Below are 18155 nucleotides of genomic sequence, written 5' to 3'. Positions count from 1 at the left end.
ACTTCCACAGCTCCACTCGACCACTGATGGATACGCAGATGAGTATTTGTAATCGATATATTAAGCATTTGTTGATGGATTATCAACATTACTATTATTAATGGCATCATTAACAAATAAACCCTTAATAAGTTCTTACTGATGGTGCACAATAGACATAAAGAACATTACCAAAATGTTTTTTTTCACCATTAATAAAGTCATCACTTAAAGAGAATAAAGGACACTGACAGACTGCAGCAAATCCCTGCATGGGCTCATTTTATTAATGTTTTATTTCACAGTCACGTAAGCAATTTCATAATTTCCTGTGTTGACACATTTATTTGAGGTTTTTTCAGATTTCCTCTCCTGTTAATGGTCCCACTGTCTCTTATATTGTTATGTCTCCCTAAAGGGGCTTCTGACCCAAAGCTTTGGACCCTTTGGTCTCAATTATGCTTATTAATGAACTGGTAGTGTACCTATTTAACAAAGTCTCAACACTCTCAATAATTATAACCAAATTCTTCCCAGGAACCTTCTGAGGAGTTCATTGCTCCTTTCTAGGAAATTATTAGAAAACTACGGAAGCTGTTAAGTATAATGTGGCCAAAACGCTTGTTTGCTGCCTCTTCTTTTCTGGCTCACAGCCCCGGTACAGATTTTTACTTGAAATCATTGCGGTGATGCCATCCCAACACAGAGAAGACACCGGACAAGAGACAGTCATGTTTAAATGATGTAAAAGATGTTGTTGATCTGAAAAAGGAGGGAAAATAAATCAGATTCCACAGACTGAGTCAGACAACAGTTTTTTCTCTCAACTTTGGCTCTTTGTGCAGTATTCTGGATTTCTGTTTGGAGGTGCTACTAAGTTCATCTGCCAAGCATCTGCTCTCCATCTTGTCTCGTAGGTCACGGACATGAATGCAGATGAGACCTTTGGCAGCAGCCATGTTGGCCTGTATTCCTCTCCCTCTCTCTCTCTCTCTCTCTCTCTCTCTCTCTCTCTCTCTCTCTCTCTCTCTCTCTCTGTCAGCCATTTTAATGCTGAACTCATACAGTCTGGCTGGGCGGTGCAGGAACAACCATCGGGCTCAGCACTCCTTCTCCACGCCAGGCAGGAAGTGGCCAGGACAGCTGCTTGCAATTCAACCTGAGACTTTGTTTGGGTGACCTACATTATGGCACAGTTTACTTTCTACTGTAACTTCAACATCACTTTTTCTTTTTCTCTTCATTTTCTCACTTTGCCTGACTTCCAGCGCTGGTGTGCAGTCGACTTTTACCTTAAACGTATTTATCAAACGGGCAGGGTTACTAACTACTTTTCAGATGATGATTTTTACATCAAAAACATATAATAATCTTATGAAATACAATAAATTGTTGTAATATTTCACATAAAAGTCAAAAAATTTATTAAAAAGGAGGAAATAGATATACATTTGTGAAGCATAATGAGTTTTTTTCTTTTTACATCTCATAACTCCTCAGATTTACCTTTTGACCATTTGAAGAGGGTCTGACACCCACAGTAAGTAAAGTAGGTAAAACCAGCTAGCTGCAAAACATACAAAAATGCAATGCTGTATAAGAGAAATTCACGTCATATATGATTAAAAAAATGAGGCATTTTCACTGCATAAAGAAAGTTGTCTTTTTTTTAAAGTACAATTTGTTATTAATACTTGTGTACTTATACTTCAGTGGGACTTTGGATGCAGGGTTTTTAACTGTACTGAAGAATTTTACCATGAATGTGCTGCCGCTTAAGTAAAGGATCTACTTCAGAGTACTTCATCTCCTGCTGCAGACCTCATCCTACTTCAGATCTTGTCTTTATCCTCTACAGAACAAAACAAACAAGCTTTTTAACAAACTGACATGAAACAAGAGTGATAATAATCTTTTTCCGATGCCAAAAAAAAAAGCAACAAACATCCCAAGTACTGAGGAAGCCACGTGGTTTACAGTCTAACTAGCTACAAACAATGATAATTACAGCCTGCAGTGTCATTGCTCATACAGTCATGCACAGTTCAAAATGTTTAGGCGGTGTCATTTTGTTAAACATGCTACCCAGGGTGCCCCACAGTGCAGGAACACCCAGGTCAGGAAGCGGTCTTTGGGAACGAGTTGCTGAATCATTAACCAACCCTCACCACCCCTCCAACTCTGCACCAGGGCGTTGCTCACCCTACACCCCTGTCACGCTCATATCTGCCAGGAAAGCCTCCCTGCTCCTGGTCTGCGGGTGAAGCTACAGAGGCCTGTCAGCTGATCCCCATCCTTCGCCCTGCAGCCTCGCAGACTGACCTCACCTAACGCACCCTACCCCACCCCCCTCACTAAAACGCCCCCCAAACCCTTCCTCCGGTGCTGACTTCTGCACAATAAGCAACATCTGGTTCTCATTTCCCCCAAAACCAAAACAACACGAGGACGAGAGGAAGGGAAGGGAGAGATGGGGGAGGATGGGAGGAGTCGGAGGAGAGATTGTTGAGGAGAAAGACATTCACAGAAAAAGGCAGGATGTGAAAAAAGATGGTGGAGAAAGAATGAGGGGTTACATTTCTCACTGTGGGTGCAGCTGGAGGTCTTTGATGGTCCAGGTGTGGGGATGTGTGTGTGAATGAAGAATGACTTACACCTTTTATTGTCTTTAACACCCTCTGTGACCCGTTCAATGTCCCGCCACACTTCTGTAACACCACTAACAGTCAGCTCCTTTGGTCAACTGTATGAAAAAGTTACGACAAGGAGACCAAGAGGGGAGGGGGGCTCCCATCTCCACAGAAAAGAATCTGCAACTCAGCTTCTAGCGGCCCTAATTACAGTGGGGCTTTGCTGAAGTCTGCAACAAGACAAAGAGGGAGAGGGAGGGAGAGAAGAACGTGAGGAAGAGGGGAGCAGAAAGCAAAGAGTAAGGGCACGAGGAGGGGAAGGAGAGCAGAGGCTTACCTCATTTTGTAAATAGTCTGTTTATAAGTCAAAGTCACTCTAAATTTGTGCTGACTTAGCAAAGGCACAGCTGCACAGCGTCTCTGCAAAATGTCCATTTACACCATAAACGCACATCACAAAAAGTTATCAGGATGGAAATAATGCTTTGTTAAAAAGACGGGAACAAAATATCCAAGTCCCTGCAGGAGCCCCTCAATCAAACCAACTTTAAAGTTACATAAAAAGAACTGGAGTTAAGTTTTATGCCACTTCTTCACGGCTAATTTATGTGTGGTGCTTTTAAAATTAGACAAGTGATTCTGCAGCTTGATTAAGACTTCACCCAGCTAAAATATTTGAGTCGATACCAGCAAATATCACTTTCTGTGGGATGTGACCTTCTGCCAGCTTGGCTACGGCCGGCTAATCATCTTTCCAGACACCAGGCTGCAGACCTTTTTCCTCTTTGTTGGTAGAGATGCCCCATGAAAAAGAAGTGGCTTTAAATTGGCAACACAATGAAATGTTGCCAGAAGCACCTCTCAGTCCCAAAGTATTATCTTACACTTTTAGTTCTGATCTTGGAGCAGATTTGTCGTCAATCTTGCTCGTAAAACTGTGTAAATCGTCTGTTATTCTGGTGAGAGCGTCACCGAGAAGGACTTGGCCGAACAGTCGTCATATATTTCAAGTAAAAACACTGAGTTACTACAGCCTGCCGAGGTGTGAACCCCTCTCTCTAGCACACATATATCCTGAATCAGAGCCACTTTATGTTTGCCAGCACCTCCCTTCCTCTGCCTGCCCCCTCTAGAAAAAAAAAAACTCCTCTCTGAGCCCAACACCAGACAAAATGGCGTTTGAGCCTTCGCTCAGCCTTAGAAAGGAGAAATGCTGCATTCTAGTGGAAGCTGAGAGAAATAAACTTTTTAACAGGACAAATTTCTGTACCAAGAAGCCCACAAATCCATAATCATAACGGATTCATATAAATCAGAGACAGAACATTTATTTCAGAAATCCATGAATAGTGAAAAACACAAATTGCAAAGCAGGAGAAAACCCACAAGTCCTCATAAATATCTTCAACAGGCTGACTATCAACATATTGTTCCGAGAAAGATTATCGTGACAGGATTCCACCGATAATCTGTTTCTAACTTTGAGATTTCTTCTTCATCAGTAGCTTCCCTTTGGGTTTGAGTAAAAGAGACTTTTTGTGCTCCTCCATTCTCTTGGCCTCCTCCTGCTTTTCACGCCACGCCTCTATTCCTCCGTCCACCTCCGAGCTCAGCATCACGATACGTCTCTGTGAGAAAGAACGCCAGGGTCACCCACCAGAGCGTGTAACGAGCACAAACAGAGCGATCAGGAGGTGCTTTTAAAAAAAAAAAAAAGTGTAAAATACTCACTGCTAAAACCTCCCTCTCTTGTTTTCTTCTCAGCTGTCCCTTCAATGGAGGTGCTGGTCGTCCATCTGTCCGGGAAAGAGGAAAGTGCTTTATTTAATCTTTATTTTTTTATTGTATTACCCTGAATTTAATAAGATAAATGTACAAAGAACACAAAAAGGGTGAATAACACCACTGGTGACATTCACTGCCTTGTTATGTGAGCTCTGGCTTCTGTTGCTTTAAAATACCTCCATTACATAAATAATACCTGCAAATGACCAATCGGGGAGATCCGTCAGAGGGCCGTATTCTGTGCCGCTGCGGGAAAGTCCATGTCTGCACACACAAGCGTTATGAAATTATGAAGCACTTAGTGAGATGGTGATGAGGGCGGCGCTGTCGCAAAAAAAAAGCCAAACAAAAATTAGCTCATTTCTGCCACATTGTAGGTTAATGATGTTCAAAACCACTCGCATTTATGTTAAAGTCAGAATTAATTTATTACTTCACAGGCCAAATGGGACACACCTCTCCGTGTTATTTCTATTTCCAGTGAAGTGACACATTTTGGTGTTGATTCAGAGTCAGTGCATCACAATATATGGACACTACAGGAATAAATATTGATTTCATATAAAATATGTATGTAAGAATATACTAAAAGTTAATGTGAGGAAGTCTGTCCTATGTCCCTCGTGTGTTACTAATTTCAATGGGTCAAATTATATGGAAGCTATTGAAATAAAAATCCCTTATCTTCTGTTAAAATATGCATGTTAAGTCAATTACTTACATATGGGCAATTACAATAAGTATAAACAGGAGGAGATATAAAAAACACTTACAATTTAAACATTCAATAAGTATAACATTTTGCACTTTAGTTATAATATATTTCACATTACACAACTTTTTTCCTCACATGCAATAGCACTTGAGGAGCCCCTGTAAACAACCTTCTTGCACATACTGCCCTATTGTGTGTGTATTTTGTCACTTTTCCAGTGTGAACTTACTCTTTCCTCCATTTCTCTCCAGCCTGAACTCCACATGAAGTGCTGATCTGCCTGCTGGAGAGCCTCAGCACTGGGAAACAGTGTAAACAGACACAAAACAACATCTGAAGTCACAGACAAACACCTGAAATATGCAGGACACACTCTGATCACTCCATTATGACCTCATGAGCAGATCCAGATCTATAATCAGTGACTAAAAACGCATCTACGTGGTTACTTTGTACAGATGTAACCCTAAAAACAGAAGCATTAGCATTAGCATTAGCTAGTAGCCTGATACTCGTCCATGTGTTGACGTTTGTTTATCGAACAAAAAGCTTCGCCGCAGACAGACACCGGCACCAGAAGACAATCACAGCACCGAGCTCAGCTTTAGGATCCAAACGCGTCTCTTACACCACAGATTTAGAGAATAACCTCTGTCTCACCTGAGCAGCACAACGTCCTCACGGGGGCCGCCATGTTGTCTGCGCGTTTCCGTGGTGACCACCAGGTGGCGCCAAAGTGACGGTGACAGAGCCAGAGGCTGCACATTTAGCTTTGATGGACAATTTTATATAAATATTTGATTAAAAATAGGATTTTATCACTCAAAGTGATGACAATAAGTTCTCAGTTTGTGATTTTTCTAATGTGAATTACTTTCACACTTTTTCTTCTTTTTAAACAGTTGTTTTTGCTCTTTATTCAGTCGTTTAAAGCTGTTTTCAGATTATTATTATTTTTTACATTTTTTCAGCAATGAACAAACAACAATACAATAAACAGTCATCAAAAGGTCTAATAAAATAAAATAAGATATGAAAAAAGATAAGATGAGGTATAAACAGGAACAAATACAAATAAATGCAGAACAGAAAAAAATAATAATGATAAATAGAAGGATGTAAAACAAAAATAAGAGTAGTTATCAAAATAGAAACTATACACGAGCAATTAAACTCAAAGTTACAAAGCAATGATAATAGTGGATACAAAAATACAAAATTGAGTACAAATTTAAAAAACAAACATCAAAAAGAAGAATTAATTCGCTGTTCATTTTATTATTTACATCTGTCTTCTGCCTGATTAGAATACTTGTATTGTATCAGTTTAGGTGTAAATACATCATTCATATCATACTAAAAATATTACTTACTGGGACATTTATAAACAACAACCATCTTTAATGTGATCAGTCCCAACGTTGATGGATTACAGCTGCTGGAGATGTTTAGCAGACCTCACTGCTCGTTCTCCTCCTCAGCACTCATTTGTGACCCAAACGGCGACTTCAGCCCAGTGAGGCCTCTCAGGTCATCACGTCGAGGCTGTCTGACTGCAGAGTGACATCCACATTTGGTGCTTTCTCTAGAAGAAACTGAATAAACTAGTTTTTTCAGGTTTATAGATATTGTGTGTGAGGATGTGGCTGCATCCTGTCTTGTTTTCTCTTTGTCGCTGTTGCACTTTTACATATTTTATCTATTACCTGTTGTATAAGTAACACGTGCAACAGGGTTTGTGTACGCCTGTGAAAATGTCTGAGGAAATAATCCCTGATGATGCCATGCTGATGTCATCAGAGTCATCTGAGACGTGTTTGACTCATCTTCACGGATTACGTGCTGTGAACAGATCATACTCAAAACATGTTGTTTTTCTTAGATTGTCAGGAACTTTTAGAGGCCCGAGGAAGCCTCAACGTCCAAAAAATCAGGAGGAAATAGAAAATATGAGAGAAAAGTTGGGGAGAAAAACATCTTAGTATTACAGAAATGGATTTTTATGAGTTGTTCCATCTTCAGTCATCTTGTGACTCCACAGATTTATTTTAGGAGCCCTTGATCCTGACTCTTGGCTTTTCAACCACTGGTCTAATACGGTCTAAGTGTGTGACGCAGGGCCTCTGGAGCCTGATCCAGTCTTTAGAATTAAAAAAAGTCAGGGAATCAGAGCCTTTTGCTTTAATTCTGGTCATTACTTCTTTTATCACTCGTGAGTCCAACTTAAAAGAAGTGCATAGCTAAAACTAACTGGGTGACAAACATCTAGAAAAAAAAGAAGTAATTTCTCCAAGAAAATGAATCAGATCATTGTTGTCTTTCTGTTAGATGTTGTGTTTACATGCCTGACACACACTAAAGGGGGAGAAATTGAGATAGATGGTGAAAGACCGGACTTAATGTGGATAAAATATCTACACGACCTGCACAAAAATGCAGACAAAGCACACTGCAGCTCTTCAAAGTATTGTTTTTGTATGAACTGCTCCGCTACTAAGCCCAGAAGAATTTCTCTGTTAGCTTTTCAGGCAAGTTCCCACTCGCAGCCTGTGAGGTGAAAGGCTGCAGGCTGCACAGGCTGCAGGGGCTCCGGTGAACCGCAGGGGCCACAGGAGGCTCCGCACGGAGGGGGCACACAGAGAGCCGGCGGGCCTGTCCAAACACACCGGGGGCGGCCGCAGCTCTCCGGCCTGTGTGCTTAGGTGTGTCCGCTTAACCGCCACAAACAGCCGGGGCCCTGTCTGACTCAGGCCGGCCGGTCCTCAAATAGCGGCGGGCTGTTTACCCTGAATCCTCCAGGGAGACTCAGACACGCCGAAAAAATTCACCCGCCGAATCACTCGGCCGTGTCCATCCGCGCATTCCACAGGCTGGTGGTACAATAAAGTAGTGCCGCTGCCTTTAAACCACGCAGTTTTACGTAATCTTACTTTAACAGTGGAGCAGAGAGCAGCCAGATTTGAAAAACAAACAAACTGAATTACAAGCAATACTTCTAATATATATTTATATACCTTATATAATTACCATAAAATCAAGTGGCCTTCCTCAAAACTGTACTTGTGAGGCTACTTGAGTGGCTGGACGTAGTTATTTTCCAGCCCTGGTTTAAAACATTAGTTTACAGCCTACATTAAGGTTAATTGTACAGCAGAAACATTACTTGGCTTTGGCTGTGATTTGTGTGTTACAGTCATATGAGAAAAACAGAGAGGAAATGACTGGAAACAGAGGTGTTTATATTGGTGTTTGGCATCATTATAGCTTAAGTCAAGTCACAGCCGCATGAAAACATCTGTAGTTGGTGATAAGTCATGATGAACATTAACGTGACAGAAAGTCGATTGTTTTCAGAATCAAAAGGTCTGATTAACCTGCTGCTCTGTTCAACCTCACATTTGTCCCACAGTTTGAGTCACTGCATGCTTTATGAATGTGTAGAGTGAAATAACTAAGTCCTTAAAATCAGATTTAAGCCAGGATCAGGTGATAATGTGATCCTGATGGAGACATAGTGAGTTCTTTTTTCAAATTTTGACAAACTTCCTGCCAGAAAAAGTAAAATTTCAGTATGCTGAGTGAAACAATGTAACTCAAATTGCTCTCACGTGTAATTTGTGTATAATGTTTGGATGTAAACTCCTTGAAACGAGATCAAGGGCACAACCTTTTTCCTAACGACTGCCAAACTATAAGAAAAGACCGTCCTCTCTCTGTATCTCCTGCTCCATCTTTAACTAAATGTGTGTGAAAACACACCGTGTGATGTCATGAGGGGATGTGTTGAGCATGTGACCTCCTCCAGCCCCTCAGCAGGCCGACCGTGCCCACGCTAAAAAAAAAAACCCTCACCTGAGTCCACCATTGTTTTTCATCACTAACACCAGCTCCCGCTCAGTCAAAGCTATTGAAGGCAAGAGCAAAGCACACAGATTGCTTGGCTCTTTTAAAACAAAGCTGCTATGAGAAAAATTATGTGTTTTTTGAACATTAAACCATATAAACCTGTTCGAGTAGCATCTCCAAATACAAGTATGAACTTGGAAAAAAAAGCAGAATATGGGCCCTTTAAATCTCCCTGCTGGGGGACTATTATCTTATGTTATCGTTTCTTATCTTTTGCATAAGTAAGATTTTGAATGCAGAAGTTTTGCTTGTAGCAGAGTTCAAATGTGGTAGTACTACTTTTACCTCGGAGTGCTTCTTCCTCCACTGTCAAACCCACACATTTTAAGCCAGAAACACTGAACTCATTACCTCAGTTGCAGCCAAGGGTCTTTTTTTTTATTATTATTATTACTATTTTTCCAAAACTATTAGCTCCAAGGTTAAGAGGAGACATTAAAGCACACTTGTAGTCCTACATTAGTGTGAGGAGCAGGTCTCGGCGGAGGGGGCACATCCTCTGAGGGGGTTTTGCGTATGAATGACGAAACAGCCATGTCTGGTGGAAAGGTGTTCCGGCCTGGTGGGGAAACGAGCCGCCGCTCACTGATAAAGGAGCTGTGACGCGTCAAGCTACGTATGCGGATAGAACGCGGAGCAACGGTCGGTCATTTAGTCCACCTTCAAAATAAAAGCAAATATAGCGCCGCTTTGAAAAAAGGAAGGGATTACATGATAATTTGGGGTTGCTCGCCACAAAACTGTGTCTGAAATATTAACAAGGGATGTTATCTTTTTATGGAAAAGAAACTAAAGCTGTAACACCAATTGTTTAGGATTTGTGTGTGATTAAATATAACGGTTGACAGGAAGAGGTTTATGTTGAAAAGCCGTAACAGGAACTAGCTTTCCCCGCTGTAGCTAGCTCGACACTTGTAGAGAAAAAGAGGGGGGAGGTAAGTAATTATTTAGGGGGAAGAAAGAAAGAAACAAAGTTGTCGACCGTGCAATGCACACGGGGAGGGATTTTATTTATCCAGAGCGTCTCGTTTAGTCCAGCACCGGTCTGCTTGGAAGTAATTGTAACGGCGCACCGGTTTCCCCTCCGTTTCCGTCTCTCTCTCCAAACTTCTCCGCTACTGTTTCGCCGAGTCCCGGACAGGATTTCTGCTTTGAAAGCTGGGGATGATAAAAGCAGGCGGATGGACGGACGGACCCCGGAGTCTAGCGCCGTGTGTGTGTATGTGTGTGTTTTCCGCAGCCTGAGTTAAAGTTAATCGTGTTATTTTACTTTTCCCGAGCTCGTTTCGCCCTGAGATGAATGGCAGAAGTCGGGTGAGTCGACTATCTGTGCACAAACGGATTTATTTTCTTGTCTACACTGGACCCACATGAAGTGGTGTTAGCCTGCATCCCGCTGAACCTCCCCGCTTTGTGTTTAAAGCAAAGAAAAGGGAAAAAAAAAGAAAAAGAAAATTCAAACGGGGAGACATCCCTTCAAAGCACTGGATAACCAAGCGATCACACCGACTTTACTGAAGCGTGTTTCAGACAGTTTAACCAAGAGAGGAGATGCAGATGTGGAGCCACATGAGGGTCCACAAAGGAGGCCCTCCACGACCATAGGTCACGCTGAAGTGTCCTGGATGTATGTTTCTTCTGTTTCCTGGCTGGATTGACTTGAACTAATTGTCTAATAATCCAATGGAGCCTACCTGTGCCTGTGGATTTTCCACATGAGGGCAAACCATATGACTCAGAGGACTTAAGTCATGTAACTCCCCTGATATGTCTTAAAGGTCTTATTTATCTGTCTCGTATTTATTGTGTGTGTATATAAAGGGTCCTTTTTTTTTTTTTTTTTTTTAGCTTTGTGCTAGTTTCAGGGCCAGTTTTTAATGTCTTAAAGCTGCCATTTAATCTGTCGTAGTGAAAACTGTAGATTTACTTGAACACCTTTTTGTTCTGCTGTATATCTACCCACACTGTATTTGAGCACATTAATCTGTAACCTTAAAGGGGGAGCTGTAGGTCTTGACTTTGCCCAGGCAGGTAAAAAGCACAAGAGGGCTTCATCATGGACAGGCCGATAAGCAAGTTACTGGAGAAGTTAAAGCTAACGGACTCAGGCAGTGTGAAATTCAACAGTTCAAAGAAAAAACATGACTCTGCCAGCAACTCTAATAACAGTAACGCCAACACTGGCATCTCTGGAGGCAGCGGTGGGGGCAGCAGTCTGCCACCAGCTCCCAGCTCCGCAGCTGCCTCGCCCTCCAGACCCGGCCAGTTCTCGCTTGCCTCTGCAACCGCAAGTGATGCATGTGTTCCAGCGAGTGGGAGAGGAGGAGGAGGAGGAGGAGGAGGAGGAGGGGGAGGGATGGGAATGCCTTCTTCTCAGCTCCTCACCCCACCGCCGTCTTCCTCCACAGTGGGTGCCATACCTCCAGATGGTGAACAAGCCCTTCACCCTTCCACCTTGGCACCACTGAGGCGCCGCTCCCCCCAGCAGAGAGCTTCTTGTTACCTGGGAGAAGGTGTGGATTCCCACCTGAGGCGTGAGTCTGGCCTGGGCCCTGAGTGTGACCCTCTGGGAGCTTTTGGCTCCAAGGGGTCCCTCAATCATAGGCGCTACTCCCTGGAGCTCCAGCAGCTGGTCAGACGGCAGCAGCTCCTCTCCCAGCCGCCGCCACATTCTGTTCCCCCGCCGTACTCTGCCGCCACAGGCTATGGGTCAGCTCCCAGAGGTGGAGGATGTGGCCTGGCAGAGCCAGGCTACCTCTCTGAGCCTGAGAGGCACAAACGCCTCTCTCTTCAGGAGGCTCTGTTTTACAAACGTCTGAGTACAGGCGGTGAACTGTGGGAGAGCACCAGGCCCGCATCCCTCTCCCATCCACCACACCGCACATCTGATGTGACTGGAGGAGGTGTAGGAGGAAGTTTCTTTTATCCCCCAGGACCAACCCTGAGCCCATGCTCATCATTCAGCCTCCAGGAGTCTGTGCTGGTCAGCCCCAGGTCCAGCTTTGCCTCCAGCACAGCCAGCGGCGGCGGAGGAGGGAGCCCGATGGGGAGCCGCTGCAGCAGCAACCGGACCAGTGGCATCAGCCTGGGCTACGACTCTCGCTACTCCGCCTCTGGAGGCCTCCCTCCTCAGCAGCAGTCCCCCTCCATGCAGACAGGAGGCTCTGCACCTGGTTATGGAGCTCCAGGCAGGGCCGGGGTAACCCCTGTGGAGGCCTGGACTCAGTACTTGGATGGAGGGATGCGCTCAGGGCCCCATGATAGCCGACACTCCTACCCACCTGCTGTTGGAAGTCCAGGAGCAGCGTGCTACCAGGCTGGCCCAGAGTGGTGGGATGAGCAGCAGGCAGGAGTAAGGGCTAAAGACGGGGCTGTGATGGGAGACAGGGCCAGATACTCAGACCTACCTGGCACCCGCTACCAGGAAGAGCTCACCCGACTTCTACTGAGAGATGCAGCGCTGGAAGGTGGCGGGCTCATCGAGGGCCTGATGCTGAAGGAGTCTCTGGCCCTGACGGCTCTCTCCAAACCAAGCACGACATTGGGGACTTGCTCAGCTGGAGGGCCGGTCAAACCCCAGGAGGATCCAGGAGTCGGGGCTGGGAGGGAGGCCGTGGAGAATCGCCAGGAGTTCTTTGGTGAGATCCTTTTCTTAACAATAGTTGTGAGGCTGCAGTTAACACAAATTGTAAAATCACATCCCTAATTTGAGCCAGTGCCGTCACTGTTCATGCTCGGTATCCCATGCATTCATAATGGAGCACTGGGTCACGCCGCATCCGCCCTCAGTGTGTTATTATTGTCCTTCTCACTGCCTGGTGTCAGATCACAGGTTTCCCTCTAAATGAAAGGGTTGCATGGATGGATGGACAGATTAATAGTTGAAAGCGTGTATGGATAGATGGATGGTGCATCGAAACCTGCAGAGACATGCAGGAGCAAGGAGAAAAAAAAACACTCTGGCTTCAGAAACTGATCCAGACAAGTAGATATGTTTGGCTGAAGAAAAGAAAGAAAGGACAAATATGTATATACTCATTTGGGTTCACACCTGTAGCCAAAGCATCAGGCAAAGTCAGCTGATGTGTGGCGCATATAGAACTAATACAGTTAAACTGCAAAACTCTGCTGTAACACTCAGACACAAATTACATGGTTCCGTATAAACACAGCTCCGACCATTACTGTGAGTCACAGAAGATTAGGGCTCTGTGTGTGTGTGTGTGTGCGTGTGTGTGTGTGATTGTCGCAACCAGGGTAGGAGTGTGTTACGGTGGCTGAAATAATGTGTGTGTGTGTGTGTGTGTGTATTGTTTCCCTGTGGCAGGGTGTGTTTTCCCCCAAGTGACTTCAGGCCACAGTAACACAGTGTGTGAGTCATGTGTGTGTGTGTGTGTGTGTGTGTGTGTAATGCTGCCTTGGCGTGTGCAGGGGCGGTGTGCTGTAGCCTGTTTTTCAGCTCAGGTATGTGTGCCTGGAGGGGACATACAATACTGTACTCCTCTCAGCCATTAGGAAGAAATCAGAGGCTTTGAGCTGTGAAGACAGACGTTCTGAGCTCTGTTGAGAGACACACACACACATACACACACACACACACGCATATTTAAGCGTAATACTGCTTAAGATGAAAAAAAAAAAACATTGCTCGTGATTTAGAAAGTAAAAATGAAAAATCCTAATTTACAAAAAACAATTATTATGATTATGTGCCAGAAGTTAAAAAGAATAAAGCACACACACACAACTATTTAGGTAATATGTCATCTTCAACTTCTTATATTAGTTTTAAGTACAGAAAGGAGGATAAATGCACATATATTTTAATTGTGTAGCCAAACCTGTTTTTTTTTTTGTGGCTTCCACAATTTATATTGAGGCTTTCTACAAAACTTGTAATAAACCCTAAAAGTCTTATATCGTTAAACTCTCTTACTCCTCCTGAATGCTGTCCCAGCCAAATTTTTTTTTTACCAACTTTCTCTATATGTAACGGCTTCAGAAGTTAAGCTTAAAGCCCCAAGTTTGATTCTTGGCCCCTTTTGGTTTCTGGCTTTGGCAGAATTGTGCCTGTTCCTAAATGTTGAAGGGACTGTCCAAGAGTGTAAGAATTCCCGAATTGCGTGGCACTCCCTCAGCCACATTAGAAACGGGGGGGAAAAAACGCAGGCAGGCCCTTAAATAGATCACAGAAACGCTCGGACCACCACACCACTTTTCCACTTTACATTTAGTGCCCTGAGTGGTGCTGAACATGTACTTAGACTAAACTGTATTCTGAGATAAGAAACGCTCAGAGGAGCTAGTTAACTGGCTGAAAGTGTCTGCACAACGGATGTGTTTATTTTGACCTAGAATTGCTTATTTACTTTCCAGGTCCTAACTCGTATGTCAGCAGAGTCCTTGTTCCTAACTGGGGGAAAAAAAAAAAGTAAAAAAAGCTGAAAATGTGTTTGGTTAACTTCAGATTATTGTCGCTGTGTTGTTGTTGTTTCCTGAAGAAGTTAAGGCTTCTCAAAAATACACTCTTGTTTGATCTCAACTGTGGTGTTTAAAGTAAAATTAAAAGGAAAGTCTTGAGTAAAAAAAAAAAACTCAATGAGAAAGAGTCGTCTATTTTCTGGAACGACTGCCAGAAAGTCAGATCCGGTGGAGTTTCCCCTTAATAACAGAGCCTCAACAGAGACACTTGAGTGGATGAGCAAACAGGCTGGCATGGCTAACCGGGCTTTAACTGTGTGAAAATCCCCTAGGTGGTGCGAACGAGAGGATTTACAAGTGTTGACACTTTGTGTGGAGTTGGATTTCAGACACATCCTCTTGGAATGCGTCGTAAACGAAGTGCTAAGAGCCGCTGAGCGATTACTCTCGACTAAATGCACGTTTGTGTCCGTTGTGTTTTTCCCATTGTGCTGGCAGGAACCTGTGTGAAGTGTGGGAAAGGCGTGTACGGGGCGGACAACGCCTGCCAGGCTCTGGATAGCCTCTATCACACACGCTGCTTCACCTGTGTGTCCTGTGGTGAGTATCCAAACACAGCAATGACAAGTTGAAGTATTTCTGTCACCAAATCTTTTTCTAAACTACATCTTTAACTATTTACTATTAACATTTCCTGGGTTTTATCATGCCGAGTCAAACGACTGCCGCCTCTCTCCCTCTGCAGGACGCACCCTGAGAAACAAGGACTTCTACAATGTCAATGGCTCTGTGTACTGTAAAGAGGATTACATGGTAAGAGTTGAGGTCAAGGCTGTGTTTTGTCATCCATCTCTGACACACACACACACACAGACATTTTCAGAGTCTGAGCGCTGATTTTCTGCTAACGGTAATCTCTTTGTTGTAATTACAGTTTTCAGGATTCCAGGCTGCGGCTGAGAAGTGTAGTGTGTGTGGCCACCTTATTCTCGAACAGGTGAGAGGAGTGTGTGTGTGTGTGTGTGTGTGTGTGTGTGTGTGTGCGTGAGAGAAAGAGAGAACATGCCACAGGAAGAAGTGCATAAATACCTTGAAGCACTTGGATTTTGGTTAGATTTAAAGGAAATCTGCTCTAACCTGTGCCATTTTTAGTCACTTTTTTTAGTAATTTTTCCCAGAATGCCTTTCAAGAACCCCCCAGAGGATAGAGAAATTCTGTGACGTGTTTTTGTTGGCTCCTCTTCGGGTTCCCACAACAGATTTCCAGTGGAATGTTTGCCCTGGGTTTTTGATAAATAAATAAATAAGGCACTGTAGTGATTAGCTTAAACTTCTTACCATATTTGAACCACATAATACCCATAATATAAATAGAAGGCTTAAAGTGAGTCTGTGATCCACAGCCATCATTTTTTGCATAATTTGAATGGCTAAACCACATTCAAGTTTTAGGGCTACAAATGTAAAACGCTCAGAAGTATGTTTGTGTAAGAGTTATGTAGAAATATTTCCAATTCAGCAACAAATTATGATGAAAATACAACTTCCTTCCGTATGTGACCACCGTTTGGCCTCTGCTGGATTACTAACAGTAAATGCTGATAATATGACAGATCACAGCTTTATCATATAAATTATGGATAGACCAAAGTATTAACTGTAAAGCCGGATGGAGACTGCTCTCCGCCTGGGACCAGCGTTATTACACTTTGCCGGGAAACCTATTGATAACTACTTTAAAATCAATGTAAATGAATGTCCTGCAAAAGATGCGAGGCATTCAAGGTGTTAATTTGAGGAGAAATTATCAGTCACACAAGATCCAAGGCTTAAAAAACACCAAATGGAAACTTTAGAAAATCAAATTAGGTTCGTGGAAGTGGATTTGTTTAACACATGTCACCTACAAACTAAGTTTATTCTCTTAGCATGATAGATAAACCAATGGAACAATGAAACCTTTCGCAGTCGCTAGCAAGGACAAAAATGGGACACAATTTCATACCCACTTACAAATATACGCAGATTCAAGGCCAGTGAGCTGAAAAATATTTGAGAAAATGCACCTTGCTGCATGTTTTTTAAAATCTTTTTAATCACTAATATGACGACTGGTCTTCATTGTCAGATCCTGCAGGCTATTGGGAACTCGTATCATCCCGGCTGTTTCCGCTGCGTGGTTTGCTCCAAGGCTCTGGACGGAGTGCCTTTCACTGTGGACCATCACAGCAACATCTACTGCGTGGCCGACTACAACAAGTGAGACTTTCTGTGTTTTAAATGCTCCAAGGAATTTGACTTGTAGGGATCCCGGTCCTGCAGCTCAGCGGCTCTTCAATGTTTCTCTTTATTCTTTTTCAGTGTTTATGTGTAACAGAAATGAGTTCTGGCGTGTAACATTTGAAGATTGTCCCTTATTCATCCTGCTTCCTCCAGTAAATTAACTTCCTCCTGTCATCCTGCAGGACTTTTGCCCCGAAATGCGCTGCCTGTTTACAACCCATCTTACCTACCGAGGTGTGTATCAGTGTGGGATCTCCATACACGTGTTTCTCTGCTCAGGAAAAGTGTAATTTGACTGAAAACAAAGACTTCAAACATTTTCGACCAGTATTATAGAGGCAGTTTGAGGCCATCACCAGAGAAGTGTTTTTAAAAAAAGTTTATCTTGCATATATTTCTGGTGATTCTCACTTTACTGCAACTGAATGACTTGTTGGGTGAACCCACTCCACCGGACATGGTACCCTCTTTGACGCCCACGTTGTTCTTCTGTTTCGTGTCCCAGGGCAGCAAAGAGATCCTCAGGGTCGTGTCTATGAACAAGGACTATCACTTTGAGTGCTACCACTGTGAGGTGACTGATCTTCTTACAATGTCCAAAAATACCACATTTGAAAATTGCGCTGATCTGACTGAGCCTGACGGGCGACCTCACTTCCTCTGTGTGCTTTCCTGTCCTTATCTCGCATTTCCTCCCCTCAGGAGTGCGGTAAGCAGCTCTCCGATAAGCCTGGCGCGCAGTGCTTCCCTCTGGACTCTCATCTCCTCTGCCACTCCTGTCACATGAGCAGAGTGTGCACCACACACAACATTCCCCCTCACAGCACACACTGATCGGCGCCCGTGCAGCTGTGGATGTTGACGAAAAAGCTGGTCTCAACATGCCGTCATTCCCTCATTTGCTTTTGCTCGGTCATAACGTTTTTCTCCAAGATGAAACTGCTGATACTAAGACATTTCCACTGATTCATTTTGACATGGATCAGTCTCTTTTGTCGCATGTACTGCCTGCTGTACTTCTTGTACTATTACTGTACTATAGTTATAAGGGAACGGGAAAGAAACTACTGCTTTTTTTAACCCCAATGTGGCTACTGTTTGCTGTAGAAGAACAAGGGATTTTTGCTAAATTGTTTTGTACATATATTATTGCTAGCAAACATTTTGCACTTAATTTGATTTTACTGTAAGAGATTTGTTACGTGAATCTGTACAATTTTGGGGAAAAAAACATTACTGTAATTTCTGTATGTTGTAATAAATATTTTCATTTGTGTCCAGACAACTGTGCTTATTCAGTCACACATTTAAACTAGCTCATTAAAACAAACTTGAAAGTGTTTTGAAAAGCTTTCCATGCTTCAAATACTTCTCCAGTGTATTCATCACTAGAGGTCAAAAACACGAACCAGCTCTGGGGCTCACAGCCAGGTCAT

At 43.3% G+C, this 18155-nt stretch overlaps 2 protein-coding genes across 2 annotated transcripts; one reads left to right on the top strand and one right to left on the bottom strand.

Moving 5' to 3' along the window:
- Positions 1-3952: 3952 nt before the first annotated feature.
- Positions 3953-5817, bottom strand: mrpl52 (mitochondrial ribosomal protein L52). The gene is made up of 5 exons (XM_070854929.1): positions 5770-5817; positions 5339-5408; positions 4591-4658; positions 4341-4405; positions 3953-4237 (listed from the first exon to the last, which is right to left on the bottom strand). The coding sequence occupies exons 1-5, from the start codon at positions 5801-5803 to the stop codon at positions 4085-4087; spliced, it is 390 nt and encodes a 129-aa protein (XP_070711030.1). The 5' UTR covers positions 5804-5817; the 3' UTR covers positions 3953-4084.
- Positions 5818-9960: 4143 nt separating this feature from the next.
- On the top strand, positions 9961-17955 carry ajuba (ajuba LIM protein). The gene is made up of 8 exons (XM_070854585.1): positions 9961-12653; positions 14935-15036; positions 15182-15249; positions 15371-15433; positions 16565-16695; positions 16902-16953; positions 17225-17293; positions 17422-17955. The coding sequence occupies exons 1-8, from the start codon at positions 11072-11074 to the stop codon at positions 17551-17553; spliced, it is 2199 nt and encodes a 732-aa protein (XP_070710686.1). The 5' UTR covers positions 9961-11071; the 3' UTR covers positions 17554-17955.
- The last annotated feature ends 200 nt before the right edge of the window (positions 17956-18155 follow it).

Source organism: Pempheris klunzingeri, chromosome 23 (genome assembly GCF_042242105.1).
Source record: "Pempheris klunzingeri isolate RE-2024b chromosome 23, fPemKlu1.hap1, whole genome shotgun sequence".
NCBI lineage: Eukaryota > Metazoa > Chordata > Actinopteri > Acropomatiformes > Pempheridae > Pempheris > Pempheris klunzingeri.
The sequence above is the reverse complement of the archived record's forward strand: the minus strand, read 5'-3'. Positions and strand labels throughout refer to the sequence as shown.